Source organism: Ostrea edulis, chromosome 6 (genome assembly GCF_947568905.1).
Source record: "Ostrea edulis chromosome 6, xbOstEdul1.1, whole genome shotgun sequence".
Classification (NCBI taxonomy): domain Eukaryota; kingdom Metazoa; phylum Mollusca; class Bivalvia; order Ostreida; family Ostreidae; genus Ostrea; species Ostrea edulis.
This window is the reverse complement of record NC_079169.1, coordinates 54,541,776-54,562,080: the sequence shown is the minus strand read 5'-3', so window position 1 is coordinate 54,562,080 and position 20,305 is coordinate 54,541,776. Positions and strand designations below refer to the sequence as shown.

The 20,305-nt window shown below is 36.2% G+C and overlaps 1 protein-coding gene across 3 annotated transcripts in view; it reads left to right on the top strand.

Moving 5' to 3' along the window:
• Positions 1 to 20,305, top strand: part of LOC125683546 (nostrin-like) — a 149,480-nt gene that overhangs the window by 38,774 nt on the left and 90,401 nt on the right. For 2 of the 3 annotated variants that reach the window (XM_056140062.1, XM_048924814.2), the window contains exons 3-6: positions 2,705 to 2,813; positions 4,510 to 4,582; positions 6,025 to 6,177; positions 18,756 to 18,917. In XM_056140062.1, the coding sequence (XP_055996037.1) occupies positions 2,705 to 2,813; positions 4,510 to 4,582; positions 6,025 to 6,177; positions 18,756 to 18,917 (497 nt within the window). The other variant, XM_056140063.1, reaches the window with a different exon arrangement.

The window sequence follows — 20,305 nt, the reverse complement described above, 5'->3', positions numbered from 1 at the left end:
TATATAATCTTGTCTTTTTCAGGTGATACTCTGGTTATGTACAAGATTTCGACTTTTTCATATGGTACTGTGAATACGAGATTTCGTACGCGTCATTTTCATTTAGTACTGTAAGTACAGATTTCGTCATTTTCATTTAGTACTGTAAGTACAGATTTCGTCATTTTCATTTAGTACTGTAAGTACAGATTTCGTCATTTTCATTAAGTACTGTAAGTACAGATTTCGTCATTTTCATTTAGTATTGTACATGTAAGTACAGATTTCGTCATTTTCATTTAGTACTGTACATGTAAGTACAGATTTCGTCATTTTCATTTAGTACTGTAAGTACAGATTTCGTCATTTTCATTTAGTACTGTAAGTACAGATTTCGTCATTTTCATCTGGTACTGCGAATACGAGATTTCGTTATTTTCATTTAGTACTATACGAGTACATATTTCGTCATTTGTATGTGGTATTTTGGACACGAGCTTTCGTCATTTTCATTTGGTACTAAGAGGACTTGTGGCACGTTCTATAGCTGAATTTCTCCAGGTTTACATGGTTTAAGTCAATATTTGTTCAGTATCCTCCCACTATTTACACAATTGACAATGCAGCTGCCTCTATTACTGGGAATGGAATAAAAGGACATGCCTTTAGATAGCACATTGATGAAATAAATACCGATGTGTCGAGTAATAAAAAGCTCATTATCATCCTCACCAATATCAGAGAAAAGGACCAAACGAAATTCATCATGACGGCATGAAAGCCTTCGTACGGCAGTGTATTGAAGTCTATAGTTAGCCTGCTTCGGGTTATAGCACTCATTGTTATACGGAGGACAATATGAGCAACATTGATTGAGTTTCTGTAAATATTGGTTCTCAATTCCACCCACCTTGTTTACTTAAGGATGTCGCAACTCACCATCAAGTCTCTTCCTCTCAGAAATGAAAATTGCAGGTCCCCATTTGTCAGAACTTATTTTCTCTGTTTGTAAATTACCTGATTTCCTAGGAATCAATGATCTGTCACATTAAGATAAATGCTTACTCATCCTAATATATCATATCAACTATATTGGTTTTTATCGGAAGAGCATGGAATCGAATATGACATTGATATTAACAGAAAATGAAAAATACACAATTTATTCCAAATTGAAAACCTCCTCCTGCAATCAAATGAAGTCAGTAAGTAGATCTATTTCAATCCATTCTCGTCCATCGTTGGTAATCTTTTGAACATTTTAATTTTAACTTTCTGTCTACTGAATCAATTTTTAAAAAATTCCTGTATAAAGCATTTTTGGGCGTTGTGGAACATAAGTCATGAATTTCAAGATCCCCACACCTCTAAAGCTTTAGAGGATAGAATCAAAATCTCCCTTAGTGCACCGTTAAAGATACCCCTCTTTTCTCCAGAACGTCTGAAAAACAAACACTGGATGCATGGTGACTGCATTATGAATATGAGTTATCTTCTAAATTCATGGCCCTTGTGCCGTGTGTTCAAGCTAAGAGGTGGGGTTGTATGAATCGTGTAATGAAAATGCATACAATCTGGTAAAATAATATTTACTTTGGGACTGGTTACGGTAGCTCAATGGTTAGAGCGTTCGGTCCGTGACCGGGATGGCCGTGGGTTCGAGCCCCGCTCGTGCCTTGGCCACGACATACCTAAGGCGTAAAAATATAGTGATTGCTCCTTCGTCAAACACTCGTTATCTAGAATTGAGAGTTGTGGGTCTTTCGGATGAGACCTAAACAAAACAGTGGTCCTGTGTCGCGGCAGGCGTTGGCATGTTAAAGAACCCTCACTACAACGACCCTAAGTGCTAAGCATAGGTCTAAATTTGTGGCACTTCACCTACAGCTGGTGTTCTTTCAGTGGAGTAAAAATTTCTCGAAGGGACATAAAACAAACAAAATTCTGTTCCTTTGAGCATGTATAAACAAACTGGGTGCACAGGTAAAATTATGAAATGCATGCATGGTTCAGGCGTTCCCATCCCAGGACGGGACTATATAAATCACAGAAGTCCTCCTCACTTCTGAACTTCAGCGATTTACAATAAGAGTGTTGTTTATACTTGACTATCCTTAGCGTTAGGCAAGAAGTTCAGATCTCAAGACTGGGCTCTATTTATCATTGGAAATACATTAAATCTGTATAAACGTATTCATTGTAGGAAGGAATTAACTTCCAAATATAGTCACCCCAATGATGGCGGTTGAGTTGCGTGACGCTTGTTTCCTTGTAAAATAATCAAGAACTATGTCTTCCAGTGAAGAATTCGAAAATTGTCGTCATGGGGATTGGGTGGGGTTACAGAGTGCAATGTATTCAAGCCTTAGAGTCGTGGGTTGTGTGGCATATATTGAAAACTAGGCCAGAAACAGAGTAGCGTTTGAAGAGTTGACGTGCTCATTGAGTACAAAATTGGAATTTCAAGAGAAAATACGAACTCAAGGACTTCTCATAAAAAAAAAAAAAATCAAAGCACGGCTTCCAGATCTCAAACTCAATGTTCTTAGACTAATAATCCTCTCGATGCTGGTACAGTCATCAAACTTCTTATTTTCTTTTCTCATGGTCGGGTGAGCCTTTAGACCAATTGTTCCTTTGAATGAAAAAAAAAAACCCGACCCAAATGTTATGAAACGTGTTTGCACTGAAATTATGACTTAATTTTACAAAACTTTTATTTCAGTGTCCGATTTCGCTCGACAGATGGCAGCAGTGTATGAACAGTTTGCCAAAGACATCCAGGCGATAATAGCAGCATTCAAATCAAAGTACAATAACCTCAAAACCGACAGGTACTGTCACAAGTAATCATCCTTAGTACAATAACCTCAAAACCGACAGGTACTGTCACAAGTAATCATCCTTAGTACAATAACCTCAAAACCGAGAGGTACTGTCACAACTACACCTCCATAATTGAGAAAAGATTAAAATGAATGATCAAAACGATGGCTGCTATCCTCAAACCCCTCGAGTTATGGGTGATGTAAACGTCAGTAGGTATAATATCCGCCTCGGACTCCATTAAACATCCCTAAGTATAATATCCGCCTCGGACTCCATTAAACATCCCTAAGTATAATATCCGCCTCGGACTCCATTAAACATCCCTAAGTATAATATCCGCCTCGGACTCCGTTAAACATCCCTTTTCTTGGTGACTGTTTCACTTACCCTGTTTTTATACCCGTTGCAAACAAAGTAGAGGGATTCATAGGAATTATCTGTACTTTATTAAACATGTTTGTCTAGGTTATGATGTTGTAATGGATTGGCCTTAGAAACTGACACTGGGCACAAAGGTTCCTCATGACCAGACAATGTGTCATAACCTTATCTAAGGTCATTTGGTGAAGGTCATCTGGGTCTGGGTCATCACATTTTAATGGAGAGATGATAGAAGTTCCTTAACACAAAGTTTGCTTATGACCCGTCAATGCGACATTTTCCTGAGTCAAGGTTAAGGGGCATAAGGGTCATACATGTAACAGAGAAAATTCAGCTCATGCTTGACACAAGTTTATAACCAGACGCTGCGTCACGACCCCGAACCTAGGCCATTCGTCTCAAGACACATTGAAAAAGATCAGCAGGCATGCTATTGAAGGCATCTTTGAAATAAGTATCTGAAATTGTTCACACGAGATATTATAGTCTTTAGGGAGTTGTGTATGACTCAATTTGAAATACATTATCAAAAGTGTGACTTAACTCCATGATAAATTTCTGGTTTCTCTATCAAGAATATTGGTATATGTTTAGACTACAAAAATTGTTTTGTCATCTATTTGGAATTTACCCAAAGATACGGCGTACAGTGTAATAACTTATATGACAAACCTAAGAAACCTTTGATCTGTTGACAGCATGCTTACATGCCGAGGCATTAGATGCTTATACTTGACATATGACCAGATGTAGCATGACCCCGAACAAAACTATCTGTCCCAGATCAAGGACGGTAGTTTTTTATTTATTTTTTTAAATCAGAGCCATAGCATTATAATGAAGAGACATTCGAATCTAATACTTGATATAGATATTGCTTAAGACAATTGACATGGCATAAATCACATCTAAATTCACCTGGAGGAGTTCAGTGTCACTGGGAAAAAACATGCCCATGTTGGGGGGTGGGGGGTGGGGGTGGGGGTGGTGGGGGGTATTCTCTTCATGGTTCTCGTAAAAACAGCTACATTTTCAGTTCCTAGTGTTTAGTAGAACCGCGGACAAGTGCATGGAATATAAAAACTTGTACACAATAGCCAAACAAACAAAAATATTTACATTTACAATGCGTTTGTCTTCTATTTCTTACCAATTGTAATGATATCAATTTTCTCATGAATGCGATGCAGTTATAAACAATGTGTATGAATCTGAATAAATATTGTACGTCTAATTTAATGGCTGGGAACATCGACAGAAATGAAAGTAGAATGTAATTATAACAATTTATTTTCTTAGATATATATTTTTTATTGATAGGCCAACAGACACACCATCCTCTATCCTGTCCGCCTGGGAATGTCTTCTGCACGGGACGGAGAACGACGCTCAGGTAAATTCCATCTTCCTTTTTATAGGTACGCTCTTGGATCAAGAGCCATGAAACTGAACGGATCTTCACTTTGATCCCAGTTTCGCTTTTCTTATGAAGTGGAATCTAGAATCAGACTGAAGCGAGTTCATCTCAGTTATATGGCCGCAGAGCCAGTAGTTGAGCGAGTCGTATTTTGAGGAGGGTACAAAAGGAGGATACGTGATTTTATATTTTTCATTCCTACATATTTAACTAATGTATTTACATGTATTTGTAAAACAAGTTAAATAAAATAATGCCAGTACTAATACTGAATCAAAGCTTAAATTCTCGTATTAATTAATCAAGAGATTATGGTCCGTAATTACAAGTGGGGAAAAAGTGCACGACCGATCAATAACCACACTCTTCATCAATCTTTGAAGAAGGAAAACTTTGCGTGCGTGTTTCTCATAAAAATAAATAATTATCGATGGCATGAAATGGTGTTTTGATTACACTTTAGGTCTACACGGATGTTACTGTTCATTTCAAAAGAAGAGTTGTGTAACTCTTAATTTCAGAAGAATACTCCTTCTTTTGCTGAAGAATATAAGCTTGATTGGGCGCGTTCTATCCACGCTTCCAAACATCCCGAATGCATTGAGTTTCCGAGTGGCTTCCGCCTGTCGGTCTTTATTGGTGGTGCAGAGAAAATCGTGACGGAATCAAGAAGAAGAGCAGCAATACACTGGTTGTAAAACGTACTAAACTGCTCAAACCCATCACTGTTCATCCGTAACCATCACTGTTCATCCGTAACCGTCACTGTTCATCCGTAACCGTTACACATGGCGTGCTACACAGGGGCTAAGCCCGTTTTGACCCGAAACTCATTGTAACCATAAATATAGATTTATGGTTACAATGAGTTTCGGGTCAAAACGGGCTTAGCCCCTGTGGCGTGCTATATCGAAGAAATTTTAAAACCGTGTAACCCATTTTGCCCTTAAATGGTATAAACCATACATTTACATAAAAAATAAATTACTAGTAAATAAAACCGCATTTCAGGCTGGACAGTGATTTAATGATGCTTAACTACATTCTACCTCAATGTCGGATTCATTATCATGCACGAACAATCAACAGAATCCCCCAAATCTGTTCTGTTCCAGTCCAATGACCGCGTAATCCGAAATGTTTGAAATCGGTTCTGTATTGACGAATGGAACGCACCCTGACAAGTCTTGGTACTTTTATGAATTTATCTAGACGTGGCCCTCGCTATTTTAATTATCCTCTATTGTGGCTGCTAATTGACCTGATCGTGATTACTTGGTACATGTATAGAGTTGAAGAATGAGAATGATTTAAGAAACAGAAACCCATTTGTATGCTTGAAAAACATAAGCCTGATACAGTCTTGTCACGTTCAGGTCGATAAGAATGATTTGTCTGTGATTTGTACATTCTTTCAGGCTCACATGGACGTGGCAGTTTTACTGATGAAGAACGTCCACAAACCTCTAGAGGAAGTAGCCATTCATAAAAAGAACCAGACTCACAAACTCAATAGTTACCGAGATCAGTTCGAGGAGACGGTGGATAAAGTGGAGCACGACCTGCAAGTCGTAGGTATCTGTTTCTATAGACAAGTTACAGGTACCTGTTGTCTATAGACTTATAAGTCACAGGTACCTGTTGTCTATAGACTTATAAGTCACAGGTACCTGTTGTCTATAGACTTATAAGTCACAGGTACCTGTTGTCTATAGACTTATAAGTCACAGGTACCTGTTGTCTATAGACTTATAAGTCACAGGTACCTGTTGTCTATAGACTTATAAGTCACAGGTACCTGTTGTCTATAGACTTATAAGTCACAGGTACCTGTTGTCTATAGACTTATAAGTCATAGGTACCTGTTGTCTATAGACTTATAAGTCACAGGTACCTGTTGTCAATAGACTTATAAGTCACAGGTACCTGTTGTCAATAGACTTATAAGTCACAGGTACCTGTTGTCTATAGACTTATAAGTCACAGGTACCTGTTGTCAATAGACTTATAAGTCACAGGTACCTGTTGTCAATAGACTTATAAGTCATAGGTACCTGTTGTCTATAGACTTATAAGTCACAGGTACCTGTTATCTATAGACTTATAAGTCACAGGTACCTGTTGTCTATAGACATAAGTCATAGGTACCTGTTGTCTATAGACTTATAAGTTACAGGTATCTGTGTCTATAGGCGTACAAGTCATTGGGACCTATCATCTACAGAAGTACAAGTTGGGATCTGTGTGGTGGCCTAGAGGTTAGAGCATTCGCCCCGCATGCGGGAGGCCGGGGTTCGAATCCCGGCCGCGACAGACCTAAGTCGTCAAAACAGGTAGTGACAGTTCCATCGCCAAACGCTCGACATCAGGTGTGAATGTCACGGGTCCTCAGAGATGACCTTAAAAACGGATGTTCCGTGTCACAGTAGGTGTGGCACGCTAAAGAACCCTCACTGCTCAATGGCCGTAAGCGCCGAGTAAAGGTCTAAATTTGAAGCCCTTCATCGGTCTTGGTGGCGTCTCCATATGGGTGAAAAATTCTCGAGAGAGACGTTAAACAAGATACAATCAATCAATCTATCTATCTATAGACGTACAAGTTGGAATCTGTTACATGTATCTTTATATAGACTTTTGATAGACCTATATTTTTGTAAAGAGAAAAGAGTGAAAACAAACTGAGTATGTTTTCGTGAATCGCTAGGAAGATAATTCATTTATTTATTTTTAGATTTTAACACTTGGCATAATATCAAGTACAGTATTTCCCCCTATTTAGTCATGCAATAAAGTTCTTCAAACATTGTAAATTATGTTACTACAGCATCAAATGCACTTTTAAAAGAAATATCGCGTTTTCAATTTTCACGCCTACTCTGCTGGGAACTATGAAGTCAATTTTATAAGCAATTACTCCGTGTTACTATTAACTGTGTTTGTATTCCCAATAATTACAAACACTGATTATTGAATTTTTGTTGAAATAGCGACATGTTCTTTTAATTTTTTAACAAAAACGTTACACTTATACATGGTAATTAGACAATATTTAGCTTTTAGGTCACAAAAATTCATCCTGTTCCAAGCAGCAATAAAACTGTTTGACAAGTCACACATTCAAACTTCCATTTTTAAAACATGAAGATTAAGATGAACGTAAAATGCATTGAAAATTGGATAACATCCTACAATGTATTTGTTTTCTGACTGATAATGATGGCGATATTTATCTGGTCTAAGTAGTACAAACATTATGACAGATAAAAACACCAATTTGTTCACAATACATTGTTGTATTGAGGGGAAATTGATGTGGAAATTTACATCAATATCAGAGGTGATTTCTCGAAGCCGATCAAATCTCAATCTCTCACTGCTTCGTTGGAAATTCAAGATGTCGCGTAAAAGTATATTTTCTAATTTTCTAAATTACATGTGCAAACAAGATGTGTTTGTGAAACACAAATGCCCCCGATAATGGCCAATTCCAAAGATGGCCAAGGTCACAAGGACAAATATCTTGGTACCAGTAGAAAGATCTTGTCACAAGAACTGCTCATGTGCAATATGAAAGCTCTAATATTTACTGACCCTGAAGCGTACTACTACTTCACTTGCACGGAACGGTATGAAACGATTTTTGCACGGAACGGTGAACAGTTTGCACGAAACGCTGAACGATCTGCACGGAACGGTGAACAGTTTGCACGAAACGCTGAACGATCTGCACGGAACGGTGAACGCTTTGCACGAAAAGCTGACCACTTTGTAGGCGTTGCTTGCACTCTTTGTGAACGGTCTGCACTAAACGGTAGGTGTGGCCTGCACGCTTTGATTTTTTCGGTATGATTTGGTTTAAATAGTTTCAATATAATTGCAGTATTCTAGATCTTAAAAAAAGGTTGAGAAAGAAATGATAACGATTTATTTCAAAATGATTGCTCCTGTACGACGCGGTAAATTTCATTTCTGCTTATTAGATCAATAAATTATGAACACGTTGGACTGAAAACAAATGAATTCTTTTTTTTTAATTTCGGAAATAAAAGAACAATTATATCGTCACGGAATATTGATTAATCAAATTTTATTGATTCATTGCTCTATTCAAATAATTGAAACTGAATATGAAATGGTCGCGTCTGTTTCGCTATTTTTGTACATTCATTCTGAGTGTCGTTAAAATACATTTGCAATTTGTATATTCCAGTCGTCTTCCCAAAGACAGATGTTGAAAAAACCTCTACATTTCATATACATGTATACGTGAATGAAAACAGATAAAATGATTTAAACAAATTTCTTGTCCGGAAAGATTGAAATATTTTGGGCGGGGAGAGGGTTGTGAACGGTCTGCACGAAATGCTAGGCATGACCTGCACGCTTTGATTTTTTCCCCGGCATTATTTGTTTCATCCTGGGGTTAGTTTTAAAAAGGAATAGTTTAATGACTTACGAATACGTTGGAATAAAAGGAAATGAATATTTTTTAACTTCGGAAATAAAGGAAAAAGATGCATAAATTGTATCGGCATATACAATATTTATTATTCAACTTTATTTATTCATTGCTCTATTAAATTCATTGAAAAAGTCGCGTCTGCATCGCTATTTTGTACATTCAATCTGAGTGCCGTTAAAACACGTGTGTAATTTGTATTTCCAGGCCTCTTTTCAAAGACAGATCTTGAATAAACTTATACATTTTTACATACGTGTATGACAACAGATAAAATGATTTTTAAAATTCTTGTAAGACTGGAACATGTTCTCGAGCCGGAGGAGGGATGCATCTAGACATAGAATTAGCCAGTGATAAGAACCTGTCACCTTGGATAAGAAGGGAAAATACAAAACAAAAAGGAAACAATCAAAATAGGATTGAAATAGATTGAGAAATAAATCACATAAATGAATAAATAAAACAAATAATGACTAACTACAGTAATGATCAACAGATATGCGAGCGGATCTAACACCCAATTTTAATTAGATTGTTGCATTTGCCTCAATTTTAAACCTATAGAAAACTACATGTACATTCATTTTTGAGAGACAAAAGATATAAACACCTCTTTTGTCATATTCCGATTTTCACACCTTCTGTACGAATGTTAATTTCAAATACACAGATTAGTTGACCTCTATTGTGGTAAAAAAAAAAAAAAAAAAAAGGACCTTGGAATTTGCGTAGAATATACAAGTTATACACAGGTCGGTCTTTGCCTTATGCAGATAGCTGCAATAATGTAGCCCTCTCTGATTTTTTTTTTTTTTTTTTTTTTTTTTTTTTTTAGGGAGAGGGCTACAACTCCTTAGGATCTCCGTAATGGTGCAAATGCGGGAGTGATTCACTCCCGCAACATTTGCGCTCATTCTAAACATTTCCTGACTTTCTTTACGTAAATAAAATGATATTCTATGTTTCTTAGTCAATATATAAATTTACAACCTGCAACTTAAGATTTGTGAGGCTCTATTCTACCGTTTTCAACAATTTCGATGAATTCCAATTTCTCGATTCATATTTGTGCGCCATGTTTGATGTACTGAAGTTTCAACTTCCGATTGTCAAGTCATTTGCATATGCCATATAAGGTAGTATTTACATCAATGGACAAGTATGGAGGCGAAAGCTATTTCGTCGGTATTGAAAAGGTTTGAATTTAATATCAAGTTAAAAACCGAACTGCAGAGTGTAAATTCTTTCTGCAACAATATGATTTCCCTTTCTTTGTCGAAGTGGCTCGAGTAACTACATTTTCGCGCTGATTGTCAATGTTTAGGTTTTTCATTAGATCCACCTACGAGATCTCGCGATAACAAGCATGGCGGAGCAGACGAAGAATTTTGCATGCTGTACATTATATTTAATGAAAAACACCTTTATTAGACATGCCCGAGCACAAAGTTGGTACTCCTTTTGGTGTAAACAACATTTAGGACTAATACATAGAGTTTATTATCGGTTATTCATAAAATTATTTTGCACCATTACGGAGATCCTATGGAATTGTAGCCCTATCCCGAAAACGTCAGAATTAAAAAATTGGATAGGGCTACATTATTGCAGCTATTATGCAGACAGTTCCGATAAACGATTTTGATGAAAATATTTTTTATTTAAAAAGAGAAACTTGATCATACAAATGTAACAAGACAAATGAATTATTCCTATATACAAATAAAAAAATAAATAAAAAGATAACGAGGGCAGATATACATGTCTCTGCACTTGCTACATGTAGAAACTACCAAGGGTGAGAAAATGGTATCGGATTTTGCTCTACCTGGTGGTTTCATAATAAACTGGGGTCCCCCCCCCCCGATTATTTGCAGATTTTCACTGTTGAAAGTCCGTCTTAGAGACATTTTGAAATAATTGGTAAATTCCCAACAATGTTTACCTGTCCTGCATCCCATGCCGAAATGACTTGCACGGTCTGTGCGTTTCTAAGGGCGTGGTTTGAACGATCTGCACGTTTCTATGGGCGTGGCTTGATCCTGAACGGAACGATTCTTGCACGAAACGATTTGCACGGAACGGTGATCGGTCTGCACGAAACGCTGAACGGTCTGCACAGAACGGTGAACGGTTTGCAGGGAACGAAACGAAACGCTGTGGAGGTGTAGTAGCACGCTTCAGGGTACCATTTAGAAGTTATGACCAATGTCAAATATTTTTAAAAGTAGGTCAAATTCCATGGTCAAAAGGTTTAGTACCCACGGGAAAGTCTTGTCACAAGGAATACTCATGTGAAATATCAAAGCTCCGGCACTCACTATTCAAAAGTTATTAGCAAGGTTAAAATTTCATACAGAATGACAGACAGGACAAAAATACCCCCCCCCCCCCCCCAATCTTCAATCTCGGGGGCATAAGAATAAAAACTGAAAACCAAAGGAAACTTGAGGGGGGGGGGGGGGGTCTGCTTATGAGCATTTCTAGGTATAAGAAAGTGAAAAAATTCCCCAACAAACTATAACGTTAAAGGTGCATTAGCTGTCATACATAGAGGACCTAAAATCTTAATCATTCTGAACTGTTATTAAAATGCCGAAATGTGTTAAAATGAACAAAAATGAATATGATTATAAAAAATTCGAATTTTTGAAAATTATGTAAAATTTCTCCGCAATGAATTATTTACTTTCATATAATAATGTGTCTGCTATTGTTTCTATATAAACAAAAGAAATTATGTCAAAATCACAATTAAAGATTGCAAAATATATGAAATTCTATACGTCATTGGTGATTTTTATGTAATGTAAAGCTATTGTATAGTCAGTTCGGTAACAAGCGGCAAATATGACTTTGACAATGCCATTAAGTAATACCACGGCTGTATTTCACGTTAGACGTAATAACTTGTCTGTGGAAATCGATTTTAATGTCGTAAAATGCTGATAAACCGAATATTTATATCTATCAGATTTATTATTTTCAAATATAAAAACACATCATAAAGTCCAAAATGATAACAGATTTTTGTCACCTTCAATCACAATTTCTTTACGTAGAAAATAGATATAACTTAATAACCAATGGAATGGGGGAGGTGGGGGGATTTTGTCAAAATAAAAATAATAATTAAAATAAAAGATGACAGAACGTTTAATAAAATCTTTTACAAAGTGCGTTTGATGATATATCCGATGTTTTGACCAGGATTTATATACTATCTGGGTTCCCTGTGTGTTTTATATGGTGTCCGGATAGGGCCATGTGCAAAAGCGTAATATCGCGTTTCTTAAAACGCGCTATCACGCTAACACACAACACGCCGTCGCGCTGTCACGCTAACACAATACATGCCTCGTTCACAAGGATGCGCATTAAATTTTACTTCGCATCAAATTTGATGCGAAGTAAAATAATGCGCATTAAATTAATTCGAATTAAATAGCGTTCACACGGCGGTAATATTTAATGCGAAGTAAACTAATGCGCATTAAATTCGTATGCATCTCTATTAAAGGGTGCGCGAAATAAATTAAAGAATAGACTATGTTATTGAAAATTATTTTTATCGATATTTTAATGAATATTGTGTAGATCTATACAGAATTCTTTGTTCAAAACGCTATAGGCCTACATGTAGTATACTACATGTTTACAATTTAGGCCTACATACATAATTCTGATCTACACATAAGGAGTTTTTTGTCGTGTTTATTTATATGTTCCCAAGAAATTACTTGTTATTTCCTCCGACAACCAGCATTCAATCTAAATAATATATTATTTCTTCATGGGCCCAATTTTAAAACTTCGGATCGTCTTTTTCACCATTCCGCTGACTACTGTTATGACGTAATTTTTAATTACTAATACGTATTATAAGTCTACTATGACGTCATATGGTATAAAAACTAACAATGAGCGGCATATGTTTTAAAAAATGTAAAAAAAGAAAATCATATTATCACTATTTTAAAACATTGTTGTCGTATTTAAAAACAATTCCTTCCACATGTATTACTCAGTATGCCTATGCAGAGCACAGATTTACGTCTGACATTATCTAATGTCATGCAGTTTGTATACATGTTTTTGGTGATTATTATCATTTTGCTTAGTTTTTCGTACAAAACTAACATTAATATATATAGCTGACCATGGGTATGATGCATGTGACCCAAATTGGCCATTACGCATGCGTCTACATTTAATTCGAATTAGCTTCGCTTAGCGTTCACACGGAGCTAATGCGAAGTAAATTTAATTCGCATTAAATCGCGACGTCAATTTTAATTCGAAGTAAACTAATGCGCATTAAAATCTCCGTGTGAACGCGGTTCAGATTTAATTCGCATTAACTTACGTTTAATGCGAATTAAATTCTTCGTGTGAACGAGGTAACAGGTCACCGTGCTATCACGCTGATCCACAATACGCCGTCGCGCTGTCAAGCTAATACGCCATCCTCGCGCTGTTGGGCTAGTACATAACTCGCCGTTGCACTGTCACGCTTACAAACTGTCGCACTATCACGCTAACACACAACAAGTCGTCGCGCAATCATGCAAATATACAACACGTGGTCGCGCTATCAAGCTAACACGTTGTGTGTTAGCGTAATAGCGCGACGGCGTGTTAGCGCGACAGCGTGTTGTGTGTTAGGGTGATAGCGCGACGGCGTGCTTTTGCACTTGGTCCTATCCGGACACTATAGTTTTAGCTGTATTGGAGTTATTGATGTATTCCACAACTCTAAGGTGGGTCCTTAGTCCTGAATTTTTAGGGTTTAGGTAGCATTTTTTTGTTTGGAATCAATAAATTAATATTCTGAGTAATGAAAAAAGGCAAAACAGTTAAGGATTTCCATACTAATTTTCATTACAGACACTACTGAAGTCACGTATCCCTATGTAGATTTTTATGAAATTCATTGGAAACTGTTTTTTGTTGTTATTTTAAAATAAAAACAACAAAATATTTTTGAATTGCATTTATTTATCAAGAAACATGTCAATAACTAAAACACATGTCAATAACTAAAACACATGTCATTTTCAATATGTTCATCAAGTTTTAAAATAATTTGTGCAAAATTATTGAATTAGCGTTATTCTCCAAAATGTTAAAAAACAAACAAATGTGGACATATTTTCCTTATATCATGGTTTACCTATCATTTTTTCTGTTTGTATTAGTAGATGTACATCTGTTATAGTTATTTATGGAAAAAAAATCCATACCTTTTCTTAATAATTTCAAATCTATAGCTTCCAGAGTACGTATACACTGTATCCCCATGAAAAATCGAAGCCTGGCACCATACAGTTGAGATATTCAAATTCACTCATGGATTAAAGTTTTATGTAATTTCATGAAAAGACACAGATAATGATTCCTTATCACCTTGGTAAAATGTTTGTGAAAAATAAAAGAATTTATCGCATAATGGACTTGAAAAATAATTTAATGAAAACAGAGTTATTGTCCTTGGATTCAATATTTTGAAACATATCATTGATTATTCAAATATAACTTAAGACTTTTGAAATATTTTATGGCTAACAAGATTTTTTTACAATCACTATTGAAAAATACTCCAACAAAATTTATCTTCCAGTCTTTAAACAGTATTTTGTTCGATGTTAAAAGTCAGACCAATATTTTGTCAGTATGATAAACTATGAAAAATAATACGATTTGGCGATTTCGATAAATTATATATGGATATCAAAGGAATACTGGTCAACTCAATGTAAGGAGAAAACGATTATATTTTAATGCATATCTATGAAGGAATGACGTTTATGGTGATTGTGCGCTAGCGCGCGAGAAAAATATTTAAAACACAATGGGAGATTTATAGTATGTAGTCGTACTGAATGGGTGATTTCATGAAAGGCGAAGATACCGAACAGTGATCAATTTCACAAAAGGTGGGATCAGATGCCTAGGAGGAGTAAGGATCCCCTGTCGCACCTGCCGTGGGCCCTATACTATGTATATATCTTGATCAGGTAAATAGAGTTATTCGTAGTCAAAAAATGTGTACCAAGAACGGTCTAACAATCGGTATAAAACACGTCAGACAGCATTTGACCCAATGATAAGTTGAATTGGCCAACTAGCCTAGATCGTTATCAATCTCTACCCAGAGTTATCGTTCCTTACATTCACATCTCTATCAACGTCTCAAAATAAACAATGTTATTCCACATGTAAATCCACTTTTTTTTTTACGGCTCATAAAACTAAGAACCACTTAATAAAATAGCGGGAAAATGTAGGACAAGCAACTAACTGTAGTTTTCCCCCATTACTTTGCATTCTATATAGCTGCAGAACTGTAGCTCTCTGAAAAAAATATTTTGTCTCTGTTCCGTCAAAATATTTTTCAGAGAGCTACAGTTCTGCAGCTACATTCTATACTGATATAGGCCTACTACAACCCAATCCGCGTTAGGCTAGGCTACCACCCAAATCAACGTTTCTTGTGTCACAAAAAAACTTGACATCTGCCCAGTAGGTGTTTATTTATTTGCGTATATTTTTGTAACTGAAGTCGAAACTATACTTTATATGAGCGTACGTGTCATTTTACAAGAATCTCAGTTAATTGTAATTTGACCTCGAAATGTTCAGGGGCGGATCCAGGAATTGCGGTTCGAGGGGACGCAACTTTATGAAGCGGGGGGTCTGGGGGCCGCCTTGAATAAATAGATAAAGGCTTTATTATATATTATTATTATTGAGGCCTAATTTTTACAGCACTTCGCCGGCAATGGTGACGTCTCCTTGGGATGAGTGTGTCTCAGTACAGGCCCTCACCCACCGGATCTTATTCTAACAAGGCTTAGATGTAGGATAACCTCCGAGGTGAAGAAATGTTTAAAAATATAAATCATTTTATATTTTAAAAACCATTTCGAGACCGAGGAGGTATCCTGCATCATCCATAAAAACGACTCGGCCGATCAGCACCAAGGTCACCGTGACATCATCATATAACATGTTTTTGCTGACGAAAAAGCGAGGGTTGGTTGTATATTGTTTAACGTCCCTCTCGAGAATGTTGCACTCATATGGAGTCATCACCGTTGCCGGTCAAGGCACAGGAGTTTGAAATTTTATCAATAAAGTCAATAAAATTCACTTGATTGACCAACCCATGAGCTATGCGTTACGCATAGCTCATGGGTTGGTCAATCAAGTGAATTTTATTGACTTTATTGATAAAATTTCAAACTCCTGTGGACAAGGGCTGCAAAAATTAGGCCTATGCTCGGCGCTTATGCATGGCCTAAAATTGAGCAAGGAAGGATCTTTAAATCATCGTGCCACACCTGCTGTGCCACGGGGCCTCAGTTTTTGCGGTCTCATCCGAAGGACGAAAAAGCTAGGTAAGATGGTAGGAGTATCCTACTAGATCTATTTTGAAAAGTAAAAGCATATTGTTTGTATTTAGGCCTAGTTTGATTGATTGTTTGGGTTGTTTTTACGTCCCGTCGAGAATTTTTCACTGATATTGGGATGTCATCAGTACAGCCACAGGAGTTGCGTTAGCATGGCTTGGTCAATCAAGTGAATTTTATTGACTTTATTGATAAAATTTCAAACTCCTTTGGCACAGCTTATAGTGCTTAGCACTCAGTGCCATAGCAGTGAAGGTTCTTTATCGTGCTGATGCCTTCAGCAACAGGGGACCTCCGTTTTTAAGGTCATATCCGGAAGACCCGTGATTTTCACTTCTAAATGCCGAGCGTTTGGCGAAGCTACATGTAGGAGCAATCTGACACTATTAAAAGTTTGACCCGGCCATGACACGAGCGGGGCTCGAACTCGTGAACGACCTCCCGGTTACGAAACGAATGCCCTACCACTGAGCTACCGCAACGGACTATGTCAACTGCTTCGAATACACAGTCCAAGAAAACCACACATACCCGTGGCCGTGGAAGAGGGTCAACTTAACTTGTCTGTGCATCAACATGTTTACATGGGTATCGATCTCGGAATGCAGACGATTGATTTATTTTGAATGACAAATGTTCTTTAGTCATTTATAAATATGTCTTGCAACATAGGCCTAATCATATTGATTAATTTTTAAGATTTTGAAATTTAATTATCAGTTATCGACTTCAAATCACTTATTCTAAAAGGTCCTAAATACAGAGAACCTCGGTCTTTCAATTGGCGACAGAACTTCATCTCTATAATTATGAATTCTTTCAAGGATTATGCCAGACAATGGGCTGAATATGAAAAAGAAGAACTTGATACATTGTCAGAATGTATTAAAAGTATAATAAAGAGGGTTATTAAAATCCCGCATTAGACATATTAAGGTGGGTCCTTAGTCCTGGATTTTTGGGGTTTAGGTTAAAGGTAGCATTTTTTTGTTTGGAATCAATAGATTAACATTCAGAGTAATGAGAAAAGGCAAATTAGTTAAGGATTTCCAGATTTATTTTCATTACAGACACTACTGAAGTAATGTACCCCTATGTAGATTTTTATGAAATTCATTGGAAACAGTTATCTGTTGTTATTTTAAAATAAAAACAACAACAAAAATTTTAAACTGCATTTATTTATCAGGAAACATGTCAATAACTAAAACACATGTCATTTTCAATATGTTCATCAAGTTTTAGTATAATAAGTGAAAAATTATTGAATTAGCCTTATTCTCCAAAATGTTAAAAAACAAATATGGATACAATTTCCTTACAGCATGGTTTACAAATCATTTTTTCTGTTTATATCAATAGATGTACATCTGTTATAGTTATTTATGAAAAAAAATCCATACCTTTCCTTAATAATTTCAAATCTATTGCTTCCAGAGTATGTATACCCCCATAAAAACCCTAAGTCTGGCACCATACAACTGAGCTATTCAAAACCACTCATGGATTAAAAAATTTATGTAATTTCATGAAAAGACACAGATAATAATTCCTTATCACCTTGGTAAAATGTTTGTGAAAAAGATAGGAAATCTTTGATAAATAATTTAATGAAAACAGAGTTATTGTCCTTGGATTCAATATTTTGAAACACATCATTGACTATTCAAATATAACTAAGACTTTTGAAATATTTTATGGCTAACAAGATTTTTTACAATAACTATTGAAAAAGACTCCAACAAAATTTATGTTCCAGTCATTAACTTATTGACTTTGCACAATCTTATGACGTCACAGGAGTGTGGAACTACGTTAAAACAAAAGTATGTACCATCTATCCTTCTGTGTTTAGTAAACCAGAAGGGATAAAAGAATTGGATAGGTTACATGAGGAATATATGTTTTGGTTCCAGCTGACAAAGCTAGTAACAGCATTGTCTTTGTAAGGCTCATTATTACAACTGTATTTCAAATACACTTGGCATTAATTCCACTTTTGGTAATCATACTTATACTCCAACTGCCCTTTCAAAAGACGATATTCTTCAAAACCTTGCTTCAGTTTTAGACTGAATATTTTCCATAAAAATTATTTTTCTGCCAGTATCACTCTTCCTTGAATCAATGCAATATTTGCAATTATATAAATTGTATCAGAATATACCCACGTTTACCATATATTGAACATATATCTTACAATGATTATATATCTTAATTTTAGAGAAATTTTCCCCTAGGTTCTGTAGGAGACTAATTAATGATTTTATTCCAGGCAGAGGAGAATTACCAGAGTTCTGTGAAGGCTTACCAGACCAGCTCCAGTCACCATGCCAAGCTGCAGTTCCTCGGTGCTCACAACGAATACCTTTGTCAATTGTGTGCTTCCAACCGGACGATAGAGGAGTTCCATTACCTCATTCCACAGGTCTTAGAGGTAATGTAGGGGTGCTTCCAACTGGACGATAAAGGAGTTCCTACAATAATTACGTTGGACACTTCGGGGGGGGGGGGGGGGGAGTAAACTGTAAACCAACTTTTATTCATGTGTAAGAAATTTTTGCAAGGGTCGCGAGGACCTCATCATCGCAAATATTTCTTGCCATGAACCAGTTCTCTAATGTCTCTTGTATATACTGTCTGACACTCGTGAAAATTAGTTGCTGTGAACCAGTTTATCACTGGTAAATTGCAAAACAAAGTTGTTGCTAATAAAAGTTGGTTTACAGTGTATCAAAATTCTAATGCAGCAGTTGTTTTCAACAAGGGTTTGCCAAGGATATTTACCCTTGGGAAGAGAGAATGGGCTAAAGAAATCTTATAAGAAATTTTAGGGGTCATACATGAGGAGGCTACAAGCACCCCTCCCTCCCCCTAAATAGATATATGTCCATGAATATTGTGATGTTCCACTTATAACCTTTGCAGTCTGAATTACTTGATTGTTATTTTTATAAGGTGATTGCCATTATGTACATTTTGAATTTTATGTGGATAAACAGTCACTGGTTTATATGGAACAGTCCAGTCCTTGTGCTGAGAGTGAATCCTCCCACAAGTTGTGGTGGTGCCCACAGGCCTTCCATACATCTGGGTACCATTGATGTTTGAAGGGTCTGTGGTGGTGGTGCTGCAGGCTCAATGAAGCCGGGTACAAATGTTGGAGGTTGCAGTTCACATTCCTCCCTGTGAATGTCTGAATTTGTTTCTCTATCTCTGATACAGTGTATTTACATATCAAAATTAATGTTAGACTTGTACCCCAAATTGCAGGTTCATATTGCAAGTTTTTTTTGCTTCCTTTTAAAGGGACTGGTTCATGATTTTTGAACAAAATATTTTTCTTTTTTGATGTTAAACATTAAAGATAATAACTCATTTAATGTTGATAGCCCAAATTTTGACCTTCTGAATGCAAATTTAGCCTTAGATCTGTGTTATGTTAACAAAGACTCGAGTCATTTTATGCATACAAATTAACAAACAAGTGAAATATTAATTTTGTAATATAAAGCATCTTGATTTTGCATAGTCACCAATTTTAAGTTTTAAGATGACTCATTTTACCCAAAGAATGCTTGAAATGTGAAATGTGAAAGTTCGATATCCATTTCTTTTGGAAATTTCGTAAACAATAACATACCGCAATCTTTGTTTACAAAGCAAATAATGAACTCTCTAAAATTAGCTTTTGTGATAATGTATATCCTTAATTTTTATGTAAAATCTTTTAAACGCATAAGACAGTAGATTTTGATCATTAAAAGTTAAAAACAAATTTTTGGGAAAAATCATGAATCAACCCCTTTAAAATAGTTTGACCAA